This window comes from Chiloscyllium plagiosum, unplaced genomic scaffold, assembly GCF_037043375.1.
Source record: "Chiloscyllium plagiosum isolate Xiang-an unplaced genomic scaffold, Cpla_swu_hap1 HiC_scaffold_2, whole genome shotgun sequence".
Classification (NCBI taxonomy): domain Eukaryota; kingdom Metazoa; phylum Chordata; class Chondrichthyes; order Orectolobiformes; family Hemiscylliidae; genus Chiloscyllium; species Chiloscyllium plagiosum.
Window position 1 is genome coordinate 44,881,495 of NW_028270140.1, and position 24,328 is coordinate 44,905,822.

General features: G+C 42.6%; 1 protein-coding gene across 2 annotated transcripts in view; it reads right to left on the reverse strand.

Moving 5' to 3' along the window:
• Positions 1-7,570: 7,570 nt before the first annotated feature.
• plgrkt (plasminogen receptor, C-terminal lysine transmembrane protein) overlaps positions 7,571-24,328 on the reverse strand; it is a 76,595-nt gene continuing 59,837 nt past the window's right edge. For both annotated transcript variants that reach the window (XM_087996480.1, XM_043715295.2), the window contains exons 3-5: positions 14,045-14,175; positions 10,170-10,279; positions 7,571-7,863 (exon numbers count right to left, since the gene is read on the reverse strand). In XM_087996480.1, coding sequence (XP_087852606.1) covers positions 7,742-7,863; positions 10,170-10,279; positions 14,045-14,175 — 363 coding nt within the window. In that variant the 3' untranslated portion in view covers positions 7,571-7,741. The remainder of the gene's footprint in view (positions 7,864-10,169; positions 10,280-14,044; positions 14,176-24,328) is intronic.

Genomic DNA, 24,328 nt, shown 5'->3' on the forward strand with positions numbered 1-24,328 from the left:
AAGGAGTAGGATCAAGAATAGATGATTTAACACTTTGAGCCTGCTCCTCCTTTCAGTAATGGAGAAGAAATATAGATGGGTTCAGGCACTTTCAGTACACTGTCCAATATGCGTGAAAGGACAGTGCAGAGGTGAAGTGAGAGGAATTTGCTCCCAGGTCACTTTTCCCCCCAGAAAATCTGTTTTCCTTCTAATATTATTCCAAGGACAGGATTTGTATTTTCATATAAAGGAAGAAAAAACAATTTTGTTTAACAAATCGCAAAGACGCCTCTTCAAGGATTATTTTGAGATGGTAAAGAAAATTTTCCTTTGTTTTCTATTGTCCATAATCAGCTCGCCTCAGTTATACAGATAGCATTCTTTCCCAGCTCTCATGAAAGCTTCATCAATGTAACATTTTTTTTAAAGGGAAACAGGCACAAAATCTGTCACTATAGGTCAGTTAGCTTAATGCCTGTGTTGGAATATATTATAAAAGCAGAGCATTATAAGTATACATGATCAAACAGAGTTAGGGTGCCTTCATGAAGGGGAGATCATCCCTGACAAATTTACTGGAATTCTTTGAGGAGGTAACAAGTGAGATAAATAAAGAAGAGGTAATGGATCCAATATGCCTGGATTTTCAGAAGGTGTTAGATAAAGGTCCACACGGTGGACTATTCAATAATTAAGAGCCCATGATGTTGGAGGAAGTATATTTAGCATGGATAGAAGATTAGCTAACTAGTAAATGACATACTTGGGATAAGGAGGGTATTTTCAGGATACTGTAACCAATAAAATGCCACAGGGATTAGTGTTGGTGGACATAATTAATTACAATATATGTTATTGAACTAGATGAGCAAAGTGAATGTGCTACAGCCAAGTTTGCGGATTACACAAACATAGATCTGCAGGCAAGTATTGAGGATGACACAGATTCTGCAGAATGATATGGACAGGTTAATGAGTGGGCAACAACTTGGTAATAGGGAAAGCAAATGGAATGAAGGCCTTTATTTCAAAGAGAATAGAATATCAAAGTAGGGATGTTTTGCTAAGTTTATACAAGGCACTAGCCAGATCACAATTGGAATACTGTGGACTGTTTTGGGCGCTTTACCTAAGAAAAGATACACCAGCATTGGAGTTACTCCAAAGAACATTCCCTAGGCTCAAGCAGGTTTTGGAGGACAGTTTCAGTAGTTTAGGTTTGTACTCATTGGAATTTCATTTAGAAGAATGAAAGGCAACATCATTGAAACATACAAGATTCTTAGGCAATTTGACAGGGTCAATATGAAAAGGTTGTTTCCCCTTAGTGCGGAGTCTAGGACCAGAGGGCATAATCTCAGGAAAAGGGATCACACTGTTTATGTCACAGGGAAGGAGAAATTTCTTCTCTCAGAGGGTAGTCAACCTGGGGAATCCTTTACTGCAGAGGGCTGTTAAGCATATTGAAAGATGCGATAAACAGATTTTTTAAAACAGGGAATCAAGGCTTATGGAAAAAGGCTGGAGTGGATTTGAGGAGTACCAGATCTGCCATGATCTCAAATGCTGGAGCAGACTCGATGGGCTGAATAGCCTACTTCTGCTCTTCCATCTTATGCCTTATTTGAGCTTATGGAAGCAGCCAACTTCTATCTGGTATCCTTTAACACCTCAAGTTCTTTGATCACAGGCACTAAGACCCATCTTTCTTCCTGCCTTCTCATCGACCTATCACAATCACCCCCCCCTTCTGCATTTACCTATCGCCTTTCCAGCTACCTTCCCCCCAGCCCCACCCCCTCCCCCATTTATCTCTCAGCCCATTTCCCTCTACTCTTCCATTCCTGATGAAGGGCTCATGCTCGAAACATCGAACCTCCTGCTCCTTGGATGCTTCCTGACCTGCTGTGCTTTTCCAGTGGCACACATTTTGACATGAAGGCCCATCATTCAGGTTCACTCTCACCTGTCCTGCACACTCAAAAAAAAACCTAGGATAATGAGCTTGTCTGGGCGCCAGATAACGTTGTGATGTCATAGCTCTTAAAAGGATGTGCCGATTCCTTAAAGTGGAGCTGGTCGTGGAGTAATACGTCACAGTTGGCATAGCAAAGTTGCACAGGCAGCCTTTGCTCTTTTGACTTAGCAAGATGTGGAGATCATGCCACAGGAAATGCAATAAAGCTGGATATCTGAAGGCTGTCCAGCAAGATTGAAGGCGATAGTTGCATAATGTTGTTCCTCTCGTTGTTGTTTTGCAAAATAAACTTGGAATTCAGTCATTCCAATGACATTCTCCAGTTCTTTTTGAGATTTTTCTCCCCCTGTCCTCTGTGTCCCTGTGTTCGCATAACTCACTTTTACATTGCCCTACTGCTTTTTCAGGCATTATTTTCACCTTCAATTCCTATCATAGCTCCTCTCTTCTGGTATTCGCTTCTTTTTTCTTTATGTTTGCATTTTTTAAACTTTTCAAAACTTTTTAAACTGACACAGCCAGAATCCGATTGGAATGAAGGAGACATCAGCACAAGGATTGAATGCCGTCTCAGGGAGGCGGGTCCATGGGGTGAAGTGGAGACGAGTCCCCGAATTGGTGGCTATCACGAAGAGGTGATTCCCTGTCAAGGGTAGGCAAGACTCCTTCCAGACCAGAGACAACGCCTAGAGTTTTGAAGCCCAGTGTAGTCTGGGAGGCTAGGTACCCCAGAAGGATGGAGGGGAGCAGATGGCAGCCAGCAGGGAGGTGTGGCAGCCAATCCAAGCCCCTACAGGATAGAAGGAGGAAATGGAGGAGGAGCAAACCAAGGAGGCAGAGGAGTGAATTCCTGTAAAAAAAAACAGGAAGAGGAAACCTTGCCAGGCCCCCAAAACCACCCAGCAAAAGGGGAAACGACACCTGCATGAGCCAACTTTTCAGATGTTGAGGACGGGCATAAGGAGGGTCGTCACCAGGGAGAAAGGAGGGAAGCACCGACCAAACAGGAAACGATGAACCCTCTGAGGGGACTGGTAAAGACCACCCACCACCCAGTGAGAACCAGGAGGTACCCACCGCCCCACAGCTCCAGGTAACTGGGAACAGCGATCCTCTGATAGCCCTGCTGTCAGACAGAGAACGAGACTGCGCGAACCCTGGTCCTGACCCGAAGACACCAGAGTGGGGAAATGTCCGCAGCGTGGAGCCGGACAGCTACCACAGCCCTGCGAGTGTCCACCAGTGTCCTTCCTGGCCAACGTTAAAGCCGACATCCTGTTTCTGCAGGAGTGTGGGATACCACACCTCAGCAGCTACAGGAGATAGTTGAGCTCATGGGCCCATGGGCCGTCAGTTTGGTCGGGGGGCAACGATAGCCATGCCTCCAGCCTGGGCATTCTGTTGCGAGGAGGCAACTTCACCATCACTGAGGTTAAGGAGGTGGTGGATGGGTGTCTCCTCGTCGCTGACGTCATGTACAGAAACGCTCCCCTGAGACCGATTAATGTGTACACCCCAACAGGTAAGAGTGAACGGTTGGCCGTCCTGCAGCAGCTTCCACTGTTGCTGGCTACATCCAGGCTGGTCATTCCGGCCGAAGACTTCAACTGTATCATTGAAGCAGATGGACGATCCGGTAGGGGGGACAGTTTGAGTCACCAGCGGACTGGTGGGAAACAGTAAAAGAGAACATCAAGAGGTTCTTCATCCTCAAAGGTGTTCAGAAGGCAAGAGAGAGGTGGGGAGAACTGTCCCAGCTCCAGGAAAGTATGCAGAACCTGCTTCTGCTGCAGATGATGGGGATTGATGTCACGGAGGACCTCCAGGAGGTGAAGGGCCGGCAAGCCTTGCTCTTTATCTCGGAGGCCTCCAAGATAATCTTCCAGTCCAGGGTCCGCTCGGTGGAGCAGGACGAGACTTGTTCATGTTTCTTCTTCCAGAAGTGCACAGAGAACTCCGTGCTCAGCAGCCTGAAGAAAGAAGATGGCTCGATAATGTCATCAGTAAATCCTTCTATGCCAGTCTGTATGACGTGAAGCCAACAGATAGCGCAGCTCCCAGTTGTTCCTGTCCTCTATCACAGAGGTCTTAGACGACAGAACACGGGAGAGGCTGGACCAGCCGCTATCTCCAGACGAGCTGACCAAGGCCCTCGAGTCCTTCGAAAAGAATAAAACTCCCGGAAGCGACGGCTTACCGGTCAAGCTCTATTCCGCTCTGTGGGACTTGATTGACCAGGACCTGCTGGAGGTGTATGTCAGTATGCTTCGGGCAGGTACCATGAGTGAATCCATGAGGAAAGGCATCATCACCCTCATCTACAATTGGAAGGGGGAGAGGGAGGAATTCAGAAATTGGAGACCAATCTCACTGTTGAATGCGATTACAAAATCTTGTCAAAGGTCTTCACCAGCCGGGTCAGGTCTGCTCTGGGATCGGTGATCCACCCTGACCAAACCTGTGCTTTACTGGGCAGGAAGATCGCTGAGAGTCTCGCACTTCTCAGGGATACGATGGCCTTCGTGCAGGACAGGGGGTTGGACACCGGCCTCATCAACCTGGACCAGGAGAAAGCCTTTGACAGATATCACATACGTATGTGAGAGATGTCCTCTCCAAAATGGGCTTTGGGGAGGGAATCTGCAATTGGATCAGACTGCTCTACACCAACATTGTCAGTGCAGTCTCAATCAATGGGTGGGAATCAGATAGCTTCCCAGTCAGATCTGGAATCAGGCAGGGCTGCCCTCTCTCTCCTGTCTTGATTGTGTGCTGCATAGAGCCATTTGCCGAGTCCATCAGGAAGGATGCGAGCCCGAGAGGGATGACTATTCCTGGCAGTGGGGGCCTACAAGTTAAGGCCTCCCTTTACATGGATGACGTTGCTGTTTTCTGCTTGGATCTACTGTCCGTGCACAGACTCATGTGCATGGGTGACCAGTTCCAATGGGCCTCGGGAGCCAAGGTAAACCGAGGCAAGAGTGAGGCCATACTCTTCGGGAACTGGGCCGACCAATCCTCCATTCCCTTCACCATCAGGACTGACCACCTGAAGGTGCTGGGTATTTGGTACGGAGGGCTGGGGTGTGCGCCAAGTCATGGGAGGAGCGTATCAGCAAAGTGAGGCAGAAACTGGGCAGATTGAAGCTACGGTCGCTCTCCATCGTGGGTAAAAACCTGGTCATCAGGTGTGAGGTACTGTCAGTGTTGTTATATGTGGCACAGGTCTGGCCTATCCCCAGAACCTGTGCCGCCGCAGTCATCTGGGCCATCTTCCATCTTATATGGAGATCAAAGATGGACCGGGTCCGAAGGGACTCGATGTGTAAAGATCTGGGCAATGGGGGAAAAAACACACACCCAATGCCACCCTCACCCTGATGGCCACCTTTGTGTGTGGCTGCATCAAACTGTGCGTGGATCCTCAGTACGCAAATACCAAGTGTCACTACGTACTGAGGTACTACCTGTCCCCGGTGTTGCGAAGGATGGGCCTGGCCTCGCTGCCGTGGAACGCTCCGAGTAGTTGGACCGTTCCATATCACCTGTCCTTCGTGGAAAAATTTATGAAGAAAAACACCTTTGACCACAAGTCCATCAGGAAATGGTCAGCACGTAGTGTTATTGAGACCCTTCGGGAAAAGGAGAGGGCGGATCCTGTTGAGCGGTTCCCTGGGCACTCTGTCAAAGTCATTTGGCAGAATGCCTCATCACCAGAACTTTCCAACAAGCACCAAGACATGGCTTGGCTGGTGGTGAGAAGGGCTCTGCCTGTGAGATCCTTTATGCACGCCTGGACTCTCTGTCGCACCGCATGCTGCCCTCGAAGCGGCTGTGGAGGGGACGAGACTGTCACACACCTCCTGGAATGTGCCTACGCAAAGGAAGTCTGGAGAGGAATGCAGTGGTGTTTGTCGAGGTTCATCTTGAGCAGCTCCATGACCCTGGACACTGTACTCTGCGGTCTGTTCCACGGGACACACACCGAGACGAACATCAACTGTGCCTGGAGGATCATCAATTCGAAGAAAGATGCTTTTTGGTCTGTCTGAAACCTGTTAATCTTCCTGACCCCGACTGAGTGTTGCAGACTGGCACATTCCAAGGTCCAGGACTACGTGCTGCGGGAGGCGCTGAAGCTTGGGACAGCTGCCACCAAGGCGGGGTGGGGGAAGACCACAGTGTAATGTCTGCCTGCCAAAGAAGAACAGGGGGCCCACTCAGTAAGTGGGCTCTGCTGATGCCTCAGCTAAACATGTGGATATACGGATGGTAAACATACAGACCTGTATATACAATGATTAATTCCGATCTCTGTATGCAAAGAAATGGAATGTTTACGTATGTATGGCATGACCAATTGTACAGATCATCAAAATATTTTGTGAATAAAGTATATTTTTGAAATAATAAAAAAAAGCTAGGTACCAACATGGACTGAGGTGGAAGGACTTGTAAACTGTATACTTTTATTTTTTAGTTTTCCTTTCTTATTCTTATGGTAGACTTTTAACTTTTTTTTAAATTTTATACCAAATACTTAAGCATCTATACCAAGGGTATCATGTACCAAAAATGACGCCATAAGTGGTGACTTGTAAACTTTTCACTGTACTCATTTGAGTACATGTGACAATAAGCCTAATTCAATTCTTTTACTCTTCATTTTCAACAATCCTTTGGTAGCTTTCTGCTGTGGCATTACTCTACTACTTTTTAAAGAGCAGATGTAAATGAAGCTTGAGCCTGTGCTTTTGATGTGTACCTCTCTCATTGTTGTTTCAGGCCCTTGTACCATGCATGATGGGGCCTGTTTGAACTGACCACTGAATACCAATTGAGTCTGATGAATTCAGTTACTCACTCATGTGAAACATGCCCAGCACAAAATACTGATTTGTTAGAAATTAAGGCAGCATATTTAAAAGGTTTTTACAATACTGAGCAAACCCAACCGAATGCTTCAATGGGTATTATTCTCAGTAATTCCACATGTTTTCTGAAATAAAAACAGAGATTGCTGGAGAAATTCAGCACAGATCTAGAATACAATAGAATTCCTACAGTGTGGAAACAGGTCCTTCGGCCCAACAAGTCCACACCAACCATCCGAAGAATAACCCACCCACATCTATTCCCCTATCATATTATCCTATACTCACCCTGACTAATGCACCTAACCTACACATCCCTGAACACTATGGGCAATTTAGCATGGTCAATTCACCTAACCTGCACATCTTTTGGATTGTAGGAGGAAACCAAAGCACCTGGTGAAAACAGACGTTGGGAGAATGTGCAAACTTCACACAGACAGTCGCCCAAGCCTAGAATCGAACCCAGGTCCCTGGCATGGTGAGGCAGAGTGCTGACCACTGATCTACCGTGCCGGATCTGGTAGCGTTATGGAGAGAAAACACAAGATAATGTTTTGTTAATGTTTTGAAAACAGAGTTAATATCCAGTGTCCCTTCACTGCTGTGTGTTTTCTGCTGGTTTGGACAGAAATAAGTCTTTTTTTTTCTGAAAATGAAATTTTGGAAATGTGCTCCTCTGTGCATTTGTGGTTAGTGCAAGTTAAAATGAGGTTGAAATAATAAATAAAAAATGTCCAAATCACATGAGGCTTTATTCAATAATGGACACGTTCATTAAAGGTTACATCTATGCATGCCATTTGATTAAAAACATCCAGATAAGGATAATGAGCTGCTACTAATACACACTTCCCCTTTGATCTGAGATTTCGATTGCCAGATTCACGACTTATATGCTCCAAATCTATTTTTGGATGAAAAACATACTCCGAGCCCTTCTGGCCTTTTCAATACTTTCAAAGGTAGGCACTCCTTTTGGCATCTGAAGAAGGGTTTGTTCTCTATCAATTATATTCTCTGCTTCATCTGGAAGAAAAAAATGATATCAATTACTGCTCAAATGTATGCCACAGAACAACTGAAAAGAAGAAAAGCACGCCAGTCATTCAGAAACGTTTGCTAAAAGAAAGTTACAAGGCTATGCCTTTTTGAATTCGTTTTGAAGGATTCTTTACCTGCTACACAATAAAGTCTCATAATAGTATCAAGATCATTTTTGAGAGCCCAAGAACAACTACATTCTTCTCTATACATGAACCAGTCAATTCAAAAGACTGGAATTTAATAATCATATCTTGAAGTCAAATGCAGTAAATGTATTGGTAAGAGGAACAAAAATTGTCATGAGAGAAATGTTTTTCCAGACAGTGAGTGGTTTATGTCTGTAATGCACAGCTTGAGAATATTGTAGAGGTAGGTTCCATTGAGGCATTTAATTTACAATTGAATTAGACTATTAATTGTAAAGGAACAATGTATAGTCTCGTAGGGAGAAGGAAGGAGAATGGCTCTAAGTGAATCGCTCATTCAATAAACCAGTGCAGAAATGCTGGGCTGAATGGCTTCCTTCAACACTCTGCTAATTCTATGATCTGTACCTGCCTGCATGGCAAACAGTGGAAAACTGATGTGCAACACCATGAATTAAATGCAGACCTTGAGACTGAGAATTGCAATTAATTATACATTAAAAGTGGGACATGTGAATCTGAATGACAAATCAGGTTTTTAGTAGAACAGGAAAAGTCAATATGCACTGGGCAACTTGGAATCATAGAATCCCTACAGTGCAGGAGCAGGCCATTTGGCCCATCAAGTCTACACTGACCCCCCAAAGAGCATCCCATTCCAGACCTATCCCCTTCCTTATCCTTGTAACCTGGCATTTCCCACGGCTGACCCACCTAACCTGCACATCCCTGGACACTATGGGTAAGTTACCATGGCTAATCCATCTAATCTGAGCTTTTTGGATTGTGGGAGGAAAATGGAGCACCCACACCAAACTCACACAGACACCGGGAGGATGTGTAAACTCCACACAGGCAGTCACCTGAGGCTGGAATCAAACCCAGGTCCTTAGTGCTGTGAGAGCTGCAGTGCTAACCACTGAGTCATCGTGCTGCCCACAAAATATAAAATTAACAAAATATCATTCATCCCCTGTATAAAACGAAAGCTGTGCTCGGAATTTAGACATTAACTAATTTCTCCCCAAGATTCTAAGCCAGTAAAGGAATGTAGGAACAAAATCAGGTCATTTGGTATCTAAAGCCTGTTCCTGCTGTTCAGTTTCACACGAAGTAGATGGCTGAGGACCAATGCCACTTGTCAAATACTCTGGGAACATGAGCTCAAATCTCACCATGGCATTTGGTGGAATTTCAGTTCAATTCATAAATCTGGAGTTGAAAGTTAGTCTTAGTATTGATGACCATGAAACAATGGGGTGAGAATTTTGGATTTCCACCATTTTGTGTGAAGACATACTGTCTGACTTGGGCCTCAAACTCAGCACTGATTTTAAGGTTACACTTTCCTGCTCTGGGTTTCCCTACCAGTGTAACCGGTTTCTCTTCCTCAACATTTGATCCAGAGTATCAACACTCTGTGTGCATATACATTGTCTTAAACTAGCTTCAGTGCTGCAGAAAGCTACATCATTTTGATATAGTAACAGAAATGTAAATTCAAACCAGTTCATCCAACCCTTCAATCACCATTTCTCCCTCAGAGCTTGCTCACCACCTCTTGCAGGATTTACAGAACTCCCATGTCATGAGGTTACATGACGGCACTCAGCTGCCAGTTAGTGTTACAATGTCTTCTGGCTTCTGAAGGGCACATTAGCTGTTGATGTGAAATCAGACATGATGGTTGGTGAAGCATTGCAATGTGTGTAAGGTGCTAGAGACGGCCAATGGTACTGTACTTACCCCGACAGAATGTAATTAAACAGAATAGGTGGTGTTTATGGGACAGGTAATTAGACAGTGGGCAAAAGACTCAGAGGAGATGAGAAATAAAGTGTTCTGATACAGTCAGTACTTATCACCTGAAATGCGCTGCCTGAGAGGGAAAATTCATTGGTTTCAAAAAGGAATTTGATTTGTAAAATTGTAGGAAAGATGTTGGAATTGGACTGGCTGAGTTCCTGTGATGGAAAGCCAGCGTGGAAAAGATAGGCCGAATGGCCATCTCTGTGCTATGATTGTGTTATGTTTCTATGTTCTCCCAAGCTGCACTTAAATTGGAGAAACATTATGAATGTAAGTTTAATCTAAACTGTTTTTTGAGCAATAAAGTCACAGATTTATAGCTAATTTACTTACCTTTCATCCTTATCATTAATGTTCCATATGCCAGATCATACTGATATGCAAAAACGAAGCTCAGTGGAACAATGGGAACCAGAATTCCTGGTCTCTTCCTCTTCAAAGCTCTGCACAGAAAATAGCTAAGGTCAAAATGTAGACTGCTGATGCTGAAGTAAAGTAACGTCTATTTTTGGCTAAACTTTACAAACAGTTATTCCCCTTTCTCAAAAAAGGGGAAGACAAAACATACTGGGCTCTTGTTCAGCTGGACTGCCTGGTAATGGCCTAAATTGGCAAACAGAAGTCAATTTTAAATGGGTTATCTCCCTGCCTCAGGTGTGCTGTAATAGTCTATGGAATGACTTGGTGGTCAGATATTTCCAGAGATGATAGAATTAGAACATCAACTTGCTAAGCCGCTTCTGATCCATGCCTCTGTTTTTCTGACATATAAGACTTCTTGCACCACTCTTCATTCAACCACATCAATGTATTCTTCTTCTCCTTTCTCCTGAACATCCCCTATCTACTATCTCTTTAAATAGGACAATTACATTTCTGCACCCACTGCTTCCGAAGAACACTTTCATCATTAAGACTGCAGCACCTGAAACTGCAGTCCATTTGAAAGGCCTGGCTTTGATGGGAAAAAGTAATGGGGAATGCACAATTAAACCTGTTCACCATTCTATAATTATAAGAGAGATCCAGTGCGATCACCAGGAATCAAATTTGTCACACAGTGATCATTTTAACACTCACAGAGATGTATTCCTATTTTTCCTGTCAATTATACCATGCTGTCAATCCCTTTACTGTTGCTCGTCAAAATTCAGGAATTCCCTTCCATTGAGGATACCTACTGTGGCAGTAAAAGAAGGCACAAAAAACTAACAGATTAACATGATCACCATCTATGGAGCACAGCTGTAGTGTCAATAAAACACATATTAGATACTCTCCTTCATACATGTGCAGACGGCCTCACATCCGATCAGCAGAGAAATGGACCCCAGGCCCAGAGAATGGTGATGGATGGAGACAACCTACCCAAAGCAGAGAAGTGAGTATCAACCAGTCTGCCTTCTCCTTCACTACAGCATACGAGTGGCAAACAAGAAGCAATTCTGTGCTCCTAAGAAAGGAGGTTAGCTATAAGTCTCTTCCAGGAGTAGAATGGAAATCTACCTCAATGCTATGAACCAACTGTAGCAGTGGAAGAGCCAACAGTTATTGCAATCACAAAATACCTACAGTTGGAAACAGTCTTTTTGGCTCAACAAGTCCACACAAATCCTCCAAAGAGTATCCTACCCAGATCCATTCCCCTACCCCTATTACTCTACATTTCCCTTGACTGATGCATCTAGCCTACACATCCCTGAACCATACGGGCAATTTAACATGGCCAATTCACCTAACCTGCATATCTTGGATTGTGAGAGGAAACCCACGCAGACACGGGAGAATATGCAAACTCCACACATACAGTCGCCTGAGGCTGGAATCAAACCTGGGTCCCTGGCGCTGTGAGGCAGCAGTGCTAACCACTGAGCCTTAGAGAAATCTGAATTGACAAAAGTGAAATGTAAAAAGCCACCCTGGAAAGAGAGAGTTCACTTCTGACTGTTTTGGGAGAATGTGAATTTATCTGTCACTCATACGAGTTGAATTACTCCAGAGGTTCTGTTGTTTCATTTGTCATAGCCAATGTCACCACACGAGATTCAGCCTAAAAAAGTTTTCTCTGGAGTTTGCAGGACCCATCTGGCAATGTTCTAATGATCAAGACATTTGAAATCCACTAGGAGCATCATATGTGCTTTGCAATGATTGATCTAATTTAGTGATTCCGTTCAGAATGTTGATGTTGGGGTGGAAGGATCAATTGTGTTCTCATATTCCAGTATGATTAAAATGTTGAACAATCAATGTGTCTTTTATTCCAAGTTATATGAAAAAATTGAGGAAGCTTTGTTAAACTCCTCCATGTTCACAACCTGAACAAATTGAAAACAGCACTGAAAGAGGCCATTCAGCTAGTCACCTCAATGCCAACTCTTTGCAGGAGTAATTAATACAATACGGCCGTTTATCCATCAACCTGCAAATATTTTAGATTATGATCCAATTATGTTTTGAAGATCTTAATTAAATTTGTCTCCTCAGCACTCTAAGGCAGAGCACCCAGATCCTCAATGCTGGTGATATAAAGGCTATTTTCCTCATGTTGCTTTTCTTTCTTTGTGTTCAGCAGAAAGACCAGAATTTACTGCCCATTATTAGTTGCCCTTGAGGAATTCGTGGGGAGCTGCCTCTTAAACTGGCACATCCACCCTGCAGGGGAGGAGTTCCGGGATTTTGACCCAGTGATATTGAAGGAATAAGATGTAGTTCCAAATCAGGATGGCATGTAGCTAGGACAGGAATGTACAGTTGGTGGTGTCCCCATGCCTATTCCAGGTGGTAGCAATTTTGGCCAATAACCTTAAATCGGTATCATCTCTTCACCATTTCATGGATTTTCTTTTAGGGTTTTGAAAATCACAATCCAATTTCTTTTTAATCTTGTTCAAAGAGAACAGACCTAGCTTTTCCAAACAATACACATTGCTGAAGCTCCTAATTATGAGAACCATTTTCCTGAATCTTTTCTGAACCCTCACCACAGTCTTCACATTCTTCTTAAAGTATGGTATCCAGAACTGGATGTTAAACTTTAGTCATTTTGAGAGAGTTACCATAAATTCCTTGCTCTTGTATTTATACAACCCAAGATCCCATATGCTTTATTTACCACTTTATCAACCTGCCTGGTTGCCTTCACTGATTTGTGTACACCAGATCCTCTGCTCTTGCACATTTTTTTTTGAATTCTATCTTTTATTTTATATTGTCTCTCCTCATTCTTCCACCAAAATGACACAAGCAATTTAGTATCCTTATCAGGAAACAAATTGCAAACTGAAAAAAATCTTAATTTTCCCCATAGAAGTAAGCAGTCTTGATTAACTCAATATTTCCACCAGTGATCTGTCATCATGTTTGTAGTTAATGTTGTTTAGAACTATATTATTCGTTTACTGCTCTTTCTCACTGTAACCTCAATATCCTAAGCTCTCTGTAATTCTGGTCATCTGCACATTATGTATTTTCATCACTCCACAATTGGGGCACCTATTTTGAGTTTCAGACTGAACGTGTGGAATTCCTTCCCTGGACTGCACAGCATTTCCAGTAGTCTGTCCTGGTTTAAGACACTTCAAACGATTAACATCTTGGATAAACCTTTCACCCATCAGTCCTAATGTATCCTTCTGTGGCTCGGTATCAAAGTTTGACATTAAAACAGTTGTGAAGTATCTATGTTAAAGGTGCTATAGAAATGTAATTGTGATCAGAGGTAACTCTGTCATACAGAAGATCAATAAGTTACGCTGTGATACTCTTTACAGTGTTATTGTGACTCAGAAATGATTTGAATTACAATCATTCTGGTTATTCAGTTTTTGGTCCCCTGTTAAACCTGGTAATCTGGGTGAGTTATGTTAACCAGCAATCTCTAATGTTCTTTGCTTGATTTCATTTTATACAATAAATATCTCAACAGGTGGATACCTACTACTTTCTATAGGAGACATCTAGGGAGTGGTCGTCAATGCTTTCTCAATAAATGTGCTTGCTTATTCTGAACTGCTGCTGAATATTGGGACTTTACAAGCTTATACCTGCATCCACATTGATTACAGCAATAGCAATGTATCAATCTCACTGATCTCTGGATCAGTTACGTCTAAAGACAATTTTATCAGGTGATCATTTTGTTCGATAAAACATTGCTGTATTCACAATCTCCATGAATGACCATAACACAAGAAGAAAATGCTCACCCTATTGTTAAACCAATTGTTGTCAGTCCCAAAAAAGTTCCAAAGTACTTTATAAATTCACGGGACCATGCGATCTGCATTGCCACTTGTCTCTGTCTCATTTCATTTTGCATCAGCATTTGTCTTTCCAGCTGTAAAAGGTGACACAAGCAATTTAATATACTTATCAGAAAACAAATTGCAAACTGAAAAAAATATTTAATTTTTCCCATAAAAGTTAGCAGTCTTGATTAACTCAATATTTCCACCATGTTTATGGTTAATGTTGTATTCAGAACTATATTATTCATTTGCTAATCACAATTACCGCACTGTAGAAGGTAGGAGGGAAGCATAAATGCTAGTATGGAGCAGTTGGCCAGAGTGGCCTGCATTGCAATTTTTATATAAAAGTTTACATGTCCAACAAATATCCACACAATCCTGGGGATCTCATGTCAAACCAGGAAAACATCACTGAAGCCCTTCCTGATGAAGGGCTCATGCCCGAAACGTCGATTCTCCTGCTCCTTGGATGCTGCCTGACCTGCTGCGCTTTTCCAGCAACACATTTTCAGCTCTGATCTCCAGCATCTGCAGTCCTCACTTTCTCCAGGAAAGCATCACTATCAAGATGTGTTATTGCTGAATAAAACAGAAGTCAGATTTGAGCTACGTGGAAGGAAATGGAGCTGTCAAAACTTTTAAAGCAGTTTTCCATAGATAACCCTGAAGAATTCAGAGCTGAAAAATGAGACTCCATACTTGGTGGTAGAGAGTGCATTAGCAGTCATTATCAGCTATTACATTTTAAAACACTTTACAATTTATTATCATTTTCATTTATAATGGTCAGACTTGCACAGCTAGTTTGATGAGAAAATACACAAAGTTTCCCAGACAAAATCACGAGGTCAAGGGTAACATGACATTTTTGTGAAGCTAATTGTAGACTGTGAATTGTGTGTCAATGCTCAGATATTCACATTACTTGAGTACTTGAGATGATAGCAAATAATTTGTATTAAATATCCAGTAAAACGTTTTTATTTTAAACCATGTTATTGCTGCCTATTTTTAAATTAATTAATTTATTAAGGTTACATTTTATTGTCAGGAAAAATTCTATCCTGTTCTAATGACAAGTTTAAGTGAAAAATGGGGAGGAAATTACAGGTTGGGACTATCTGAATAGATGTGATGGGCCAAATAGCCTCCTTCCGTCCTACATCATAGTGGAACCTTTTGAGATTCTGCTGTATTGGGAGTTACTGATACTTAAATTTGTAAATGACTAGTTAAGGAAGAAAACAATATTAGATGTGCAATGCTAAAAATTACAGTTGGTAGCACCTTAAGTCTCAAAGGAATGGCTCAATTTCATTCTCTTTCATGGAATAACATCTTTTATGGTATAATTTCTTCATCGCCATAATTAACTGGGGCAATTGTATTGGACCAGAATGTTATTAACACAGTATTAATTAGGTGTAATTTTCATTTTATTAGCACAGCGCATGTATAATATACATAGGTTATTTATCATCCTTTTGTGATGACTGATTTTAAAAGATATCAAAATCAAGGTTGGAGTAAAAGATTATTCTTCACCAGGCTACTATTCAGCGAATGCATGCATACGTGAAACAAAGTTTAAAATACTTAATTATCTTGATTATGCAGAATTACCAACTGTTTTGTACAGTCATATTCGGAAATGCATCAACATTGTATCCTCACATCAGAGAGGAAAGACTGTTTTTCATGCTAGGCCAGCTGCAAATTTCACCTATGGAAGTGCACTGTAATATTTAACTGAGAGCCTTGCAAAAATGTTATCAGTACAACTCTGCTAAATTAAAACTAACTTTCAGGTACTCATAATACAACACAACATAATGCAGTACAGCACAGGAACGGACTCTTCAGCCGGCTAAGCCTGCGCCGATTCTTAGTCCTTATTTAGACCCGCTACTTATTGGCCATATGCAGTTTCTATCCCTCTGTTTGTCTTCTATCTATCCTATACCTTAAACATTACTAACATGTCTGCTTCCACCACCTTCTCTGGCAGTACGTTTCAGGCACCCCCAAGCTTGGTGTAAAAAACTTTCCCTTTTCACCTTGAACCTGTGCCGGCTTGTAGTTGACCTTTCCACCCTGGGAAAAAGCCTCTAACTATCCACCCTATCTATACTTCTCACAATTTTGTAGACCTCTTCCAGGCGGCCCCTCAGTCTCCATCTTTCCAATGAGAACAACCCAAGTTTATCTAACCTGTCTCCACAATTAAAACCCTCCAGACCAGGCAACATCCTGGTAAACCTTCCACGCACCCTTTCCAAAGCATTCACGTCAGTGGTGAGGGAAGAAAGCAACAGCTTTAGAATCTTAGAACAATAGTTTAAGTCTGGGAGACTCATAGTCAATAATACTCGTTTATTGAACTCAATTAATATTAAAAGGAAACGGGAACAATATTAAAACAATAAAGTATACTATAAACTAACAAAAAAGCATTACAAGCTATCTTATGCTTTAACTTTGTGTGATCGTATACCACCACACTCGAACTTGGCCGGGCTCCATGTGGTGATATCATCTTCTTCTTCCGATGGTCTTGGAGGTGTCTTCTCTTTTGGTGGTTATCCTCGAGTTACCGCCCTAAGTGGGGTTTTGCAGTGATTCTTATCCTTCCAAGTCTTTGTGCCCTTTTGGGAGGGTCTTGAGTATCTGCCAATGGATGATTTGGTTTCTTTACCCTGATCAATCAGGGATTGGCACGTTGATAGTGGCCCTTAGGTGTCCATTATGGTAGATGCTGGGTGCACGTAGCCTCCTCCAAATAAGGGTGCTAGGCACCTCAGTGTCTAGCGACTGACTCACTACTCCCGGCTGTCACAAGGGCAACATTCCATTGTCCCATTCAAGTCTAACTTCAGGTCTGCAGCTGTCAAGTTTGTTTGCAAACAGTCTGTGGGTAGCTGTAACCTGTCTGGATTCTGCAGGCATGTGGATTAGCACAGTCACTGTAGTCAAGGCTGGGTTCTATTTCCCAGTATGTTTTAATCATTGTCCATCTTTCGTAACTCCATGGTAGGTTTATTATCGTCCATCACAAGTTCATTATTTCGGGTGGCCTGTCCGGCCACACCAGCAAAAGTACTGAACTGTTTTACAGTCACACACATGAATTATCAATGGAGGAAATAAAATTCCAGATAAGCAAAGAAAATGAATATTTAGCATTTACACTAAAATTTCCCATCATATAGCACAGGGATCATTATTAATTGATTTTTATAAACAGATAGACACTATCTAAATGACAAGGTTACAAGTTATTCATGTAGTATTGTGTGACTAGCTGTTCTTGCTACAGAATGCAATCAACAGTTAAGATAACAGAATCAAAATACCACCTTTGAAAAATTAGTATTCAGAAAAGACAAAATAGCATCAGGGACAAATTCAGTTGATAACCTTTATAGCACATTTGAGTGATTAATGTTGGAACAGTAATCAGATGAGAAAGGTCATAGAAGTCTCAGATACAGTCACATAGATGGGTTAACTCCAGGAAGGGTAAGAGAGGTAGGCAGCAATGCAGGCGTCTTAGGTACAGACAGACGTTTCTGTGGCCAGCAGAGAAAAAGCAGAATGGTGTCTTGTTTCCCTGGTGCTAGGATCAAGGATGTCTCAGAGAGGGTGCAGGATGTTCTCACAGGGGAGAGGGGCCAGCAGGAAGTCATTGTCCACATTGGAACCAACGACATTGGAAGGGAAAAAGTTGAGACTCTGAAGGGAGATTACAGAGAGTTAGGCATAAATATAAAAAGGAGGTGCTCAAGGGTAGTAATATCTGGATTACTCCCAGTGCTACGAGGTAGTGAGGGCAGCAATAGGAGGATAGAGCAGATGAATGCATGGCTGAGGAGCTGGTATATGGGAGAAGGATTCACATTTTTGGATCATTGGAACCTCTTTTGGGGTAGAAGTGACCTGTACAAGAAGGACGGATTGCACCTAAATTGGAAGGGGACTAACATACTGGCAGGGAAATTTGCTAGAACTGCTTGGGAGGATTTAAACTAGTAAGGTGGGGGGTGGGACCCAGGGAGATAGTGAGGAAAGAGATCGATTTGAGACGGATACAGCTGAGAAACGAAGTGAGTCAAACAGTCAGGGCAGGCAGGGACAAGGTAGGACTAATAAATTAAACTGCATTTATTTCAATGCAAGGGGCCTAACAGGGAAGGCAGATGAACTCAGGGCATGTTTAGCAACATAGGACTGGGATATCATAGCAATTACAGAAACATGGCTCAGAGATGGGCAGGACTGGCAGCTTAATGATCCAGGATACAAATGCTACAGGAAGGATAGAAAGGGAGGCAAGAGAGGAGGGGGAGTGACATTTTTGATAAGGGATAGCATTACAGCTGTGCTGAGGGAGGATATTCCCGGAAATACATCCAGGGAGGTTATTTGGGTGGAACTGAGAAATAAGAAAAGGATGATCACCTTATTGGGATTGTATTATAGACCCCCCCAATCGTCAGAGGGAAATTGAGAAACAAACTTGTAAGGAGATCTCAGCTATCTGTAAGAATAATAGGATAGTTATGGTAGGGGATTTTAACTTTCCAAACATCGACTGGGACTGCCATAGTGTTAAAGGTTTAGATGGAGAGGAATGTGTTAAGTGTGTACAAGACAATTTTCTGATTCAGTATGTGGATGTACCGACTAGAGAAGGTGCAAAACTTGACCTACTCTTGGGAAATGAAGCAGGGCAGGTGAGTGAGGTGTCAGTGGGGGAGCACTTTGGGGCCAGCGACCATAATTCTATTTGTTTTAAAATAGTGATGGAAAAGGATAGACCAGATCTAAACACTGAAGTTCTAAATTGGAGAAAGACCAATTTTGACGGTATTAGGCAAGAACTTTCAAAAGCTGATTGGAGGCAGATGTTTGCAGGTAAAGGGATGGCTGGAAAATGGGAAGCCTTCAGAAATGAGATAACAAGAATCCAGAGAAAGTATATTCCTGTCAGGGTGAAAGGGAAGGCTGGTAGGTATAGGGAATGCTGGATGACTAAAGAAATTGAGGGTTTGGTTAAGAAGTAGGAAACTTATGTCAGGTATAGATAGGATAGATTGAGTGAATCCTCAGAAGAGTATAAAGAAAGTAGGAGAATACTTAAAGAGGGAAATCAGGAGGGCAAAACATGGACTTGAGAGAGCTTTGGCAAATAGAATTAATGAGAATCCAAAGGGTTTTTACAAATATATTAAGGAAAAAAGGTTAACTAGGGAGAGAATAGGGCCCCTCAAAGATCAGCAAGGCGGCCTTTGTGTGGAGCCACAGAAAATAGGGGAGATACTAAATGAATATTTTGCATCAGTATTTACTGTGGAAAAGGATATGGAAGATATAGACTGTAGGGAAATAGATGGTGACATCTTACAAAATGTCCAGATTACAGAGGAGGAAGTGCTGGATGTCTTGAAATGGTTAAAGGTGGATAAATCCCCAGGATTTATCAGGTGTATCCGAGAACTCTGTGGGAAGCTGGAAAAGTGATTGCTGGGCCTCTTGCTGAGATATTTGTATCATCGATCGTCACAGGTGAGGTGCCGGAAGACTGGAGGTTGGCAAACGTGGTGCCACTGTTTAAGAAGGGCGGTAGAGACAAGCCAGGGAACTATAGACCGGTGAGCCTGACCTCGGTGGTGGGCAAATTGTTGGAAGGAATCCTGAGGGACAGGATGTACATGTATTTGGAAAGGCAAGGACTGATTCGGGATAGTCAACATAACTTTGTAAGTGAGAAATCATGTCTCACAAACTTGATTGAGTTTTTTGAAGAAGTAACAAAAGATTGATGATGGCAGAGCAGTAGACGTGATCTATATGGACTTCAGTAAGGCATTCGACAAGGTTCCCCATGGGAGACTGATTAGCAAGGTTAGATCTTATGGAATACAGGGAGAACTATCCATTTGGATACAGAACTGGCTCAAAGGTAGAAGACAGAGGGTGGTGGTGGAGGGTTGTTTTTCAGACCGGAGGCCTGTGACCATTGGAGTGCCACAAGGATCGGTGCTGGGCCCTCTACGTTTTGTCATTTACATAAATGATTTGGATGCGAGCATAAGAGGTACAGTTAGTACGTTTGCAGATGACACCAAAATTGGAGGTGTAGTGGACAGCGAAGACAGTTACCACAGATTACAACAGGATCTGGACCAGCTGGGCCAATGGGCTGAGAAGTGGCAGATGGAGTTTAATTCAGATAAATGCGAGGTGCTGTATTTTGGAAAGCAAATCTTAGCAGGACTTATGCACTTAATGGTAAGGTCCTAGGGAGTGTTGCTGAACAAAGAGACCTTGGAGTGCAGGTTCATAGCTCCTTGAAAGTGGAGTCGCAGGTAGATAGGATAGTGAAGAAGGCGTTTGGTATGCTTTCCTTTATTGGTCAGAGTATTGAGTACAGGAGTTGGGAGGTCATGTTGCGGGCTGTACAGGACATTGGTTAGGCCACTGTTGGAATATTGCGTGCAATTTTAGTCTCCTCCCTATCAGAAAGATGTTGTTAAACTTGAAAGGGTTCAGAAAAGATTTACAAGGATGTTGCCAGGGTTGGAGGATCTGAGCTACAGGGAGAGGCTGAACAGGCTGGGGCTGTTCTCCCTAGAGCGTCGGAGGCTGAGGGGAGACCTTATCGAGGTTTACAAAATTATGAGGGGCATGGATAGGATAAATAGACAAAGACTTTTCCCTGGGGTCAGGGAGTCCAGAACTAGAGGGCCCAGGTTTAGGGTGAGAGAGGAAAGATGTAAAAGAGACCTAAGGGGCAACGTTTTCACACAGAGGATGGTACGTGTATGGAATGTGCTGCCAGAGGATGTGGTGGAGGCTGGTATAATTGCAACATTTAAGAGGCATTTGGATGGGTATATGAATAGGAAGGGTTTGGAGGGATATGGGCCGGGTGCTGGCAGGTAGGACTAGATTGGGTTGGGATATCTGCTCGGCATGGACGGGTTGGACCAAAGGGTCTATTTCCATGCTGTACATCTCTATGACTTTAAGTCTTTAGGTTTTTCGAAATATTGTAATCCATAGACTCCATTACTTTGTTTATGTGCTTGACTTTCAGTTTTTCTTCTACTACGTACCACTAAGTATAATCAAAGGAAACAAAATATCATTGAGGGTATGACTGCTGGTAGCTAAGACCACAAACCCATTAAATTACACCTTTACAAGCTAAATGCTACAAACACTTATATGGTGTTTGTGATGATAACAGCTAAGCTGCCACCAGGGGATTTATAAGTGTGCTATGTTGATTGCTGCATGGCTTTAGGTAGTTTGATTAGATTAGATTACTTATTGTGTGGAAACAGGCCCTTCGGCCCAGCCAGTCCACACCGACCCTCTGAAGACTAACCCACCCAAACCCATTTCCCTTTGTCTAATGCACCTAGCACTATGGGCAATTTAGCATGGACAATTCACCTATCCTGCACATCTTTGGACTGTGGAAGGAAACTGGAGCACCCGGAGGAAACCCACGCAGACACGGGGAGAATGTGCAAACTCCACACAGACAGTCGCCCAAGGCTGGAATCGAACCTGGGACCCTGGTGCTGTGAGGCAGCAGTGCTAACCACTAAGCCACCATGTTAAACTCCAGCATTGCTCATGCACATAACTAGATATTTTCCCCTATGCCTTTGCCAATACGCACCCAAGGAAACTGGAATTGAGTTAAATAAGCACATCCAGGCAACAAAAGAGGACGCGAATTTTGTGAAGTTAGGATCATTTAGAGTTCTTTAAAAATAGCAGGCAAGCCCAAATTCCTGAACTCCCAACCCCCAATCCCCAATCCCAGGCTTCGTAATTTTCAGGAATGGGTGTCAAAACATCTGACCTGGTTTGGGGTGTGACTACTAACCTGTTGGTACAACTATTGCAAGCATTTGTTTGATGATATGTTTTGCAATATTATAAATGGAAGCTGATTGGGAGCACCACGGGCACTATACAAATGGATGTAAACGTTAACAGTTTTGCTAGTTTCCTATCATCTCGCTCTTGAAAAGGGATAACTTTAATTAGCTCCACCTCTCAACCACCGATCTGAACTCCTCCATTTTCTCTGCCTTGTCTGATTGCATGGCCATCATCCAGTTTTAGGTGTGATGGATGTTTTTTTGAAGATTAAAATCCTCACCTTTGATTCCCTTTATACCCCTGCATTCAAGTGCTTCAGCTTGAACAGTCTCCTCAGTACCACATTCAAATTCAAAGTGTGCTTTATAACCCATTTCCTTTCCATCACAAAGATCATTCCATTCCAGTTAAGCCTCTCTGCTTCTAAGGCTCTCATCCACGCCCTCATCATCCACAAGCTTCACTATTCCAATGTCTTTGTGGCTCACATCTAATCCTTCACCTTTTGTGAATGCCTACTGACACAAATCTCTGCTGGCCATATTCCTAAATGTCACCAAATCCTCCACACACTGCCCTTGCTGACACAAATTAGCTCAGAGTGCCTCCAATTTAAATGGTTGATCTTGATTTTTAAAAACTTAAAAGACCTGTCCCCTCCATTTCCTTGCAACCACCTTCAACTCTACAATCTATCTCGACAACTAAACTCTCTTTTCACTCCCTTGAACAAGAACATACATTCACACAATGTCATTAACATCATCAAATACCCAAGATGCTTCACAATTGCTTTATTAACAAAGTTTGACACCAATTTGCTTAAGGGAATGCTAGGACAGGTAAAAAAACAGCCTTAAAATCGCTGTAGAGATGAGTTCTCAAGAGCATCCACCTCACTTTCTCCTTTAAGATACTTCTTAAAATATGCCTCTTTGGTCATTTAACTTAATATTTCCTATTTGGTTCAATGTCAATTTTTAAAATTAATTTATGGGCTGTGAGATTTGCTGACTGAGTCAGCATTTATTGCCCATTTCTAATTGCCCTTGAGAAGGTGATGGTGAGCTGCCTTCTTGAACTGCTGCAATCGATTTGGTGTGAGTGCTCCTGCAATGTCATTAGGGAGGGAGTTGCTGGATTTTGAATCAGTGACACAGAAGGAATGGTGACATAATTCTGAGTCAGGATACGGAATGGCTTGGAGGAGCACTTAGAGGGGGTAATGGTGTTCCCATATTCCTCCAGCTCTTGTGCTTCTGGATGGCAGGGGTCATGGAATATGGAAGGTGCTGTCTTAGAAGACTTGATGAATTTCTACTGTGAATCTTGTGGATTATTGTTAATGAGCGTCAGTGCTGTAGGGAGCAGATGTTTGTGGATGTGGTACCGATCAAGTAAGCTGCTGTGTCCTGGATGGTGTCAAGCTTCTGGAATGTTGTTAGAGCTGCACTCATCTGGGCAAATGGATAATTTTACCCACTCCTGACTTGTGTCTTGTAGGTGGTGGACCAACTTTGGGGAGTCAGGTGGTGAGTTACTCGCTGCAGGAGTTCTAGCCTATGACTTACTATTGTATATACATTATTTATTTGGTTGGTCCAGTTTGCTTTCTGGTCTCAGACTGCCCACATTGCTCTCCTCTTTTAAGATCCTCTTTAGACCTCTTTTGGCTACACCTCCTGTATCTGATTACTCGCTCAAACCCATTTTTGTCTGATTACAAAATGAAGCAATGTTAGTTTTCTCTGCACAGAATGTGCAGATATGGATTTTCTACCTCTTTCCACCTACTGTGGGTTAAAAGAGGAGCATTCTCTGGAGTGAAAAATTCTCTGGTGAGAAAACAGTTCCTGAACTTTACAACCTCACAATTTTCAGAAGATCAATTTTTAAATGAGCCACGCTACATTTTGTCCAGTCTTGACAAGGATCTGATCGACAAGAGATCAAGGTAATGGTATTATTTCAAACCAACGTAATGAAGGAAAGCCCAGATTTGTATGTGAAGTGAAAAGTGCAGAGTCTATAAATGAGCTAGCTCATAAAATGGGTGACGCATAAAAACATGAGTTCCTTATTGACAATGGCGATCTCATTATGTTAGTATTTCATTAAAAAAATTATCCAACGATGTTGATATTGGACAGAAACCTGTCGAAAGTGAATAAGTGTAATTGCTTTTGAAAAGGTGATATTGTCAATCTGGATGAGGTGACTTCAAAAAAGCTCCTAGTGCACGTGAGAAAAACCTAACTGAATTGAAAAGGCATGACTGTCAGCACTGAAATACAGAAGGAATGTACATTAGTTGGAATAATGCTTTTACATGTAAAT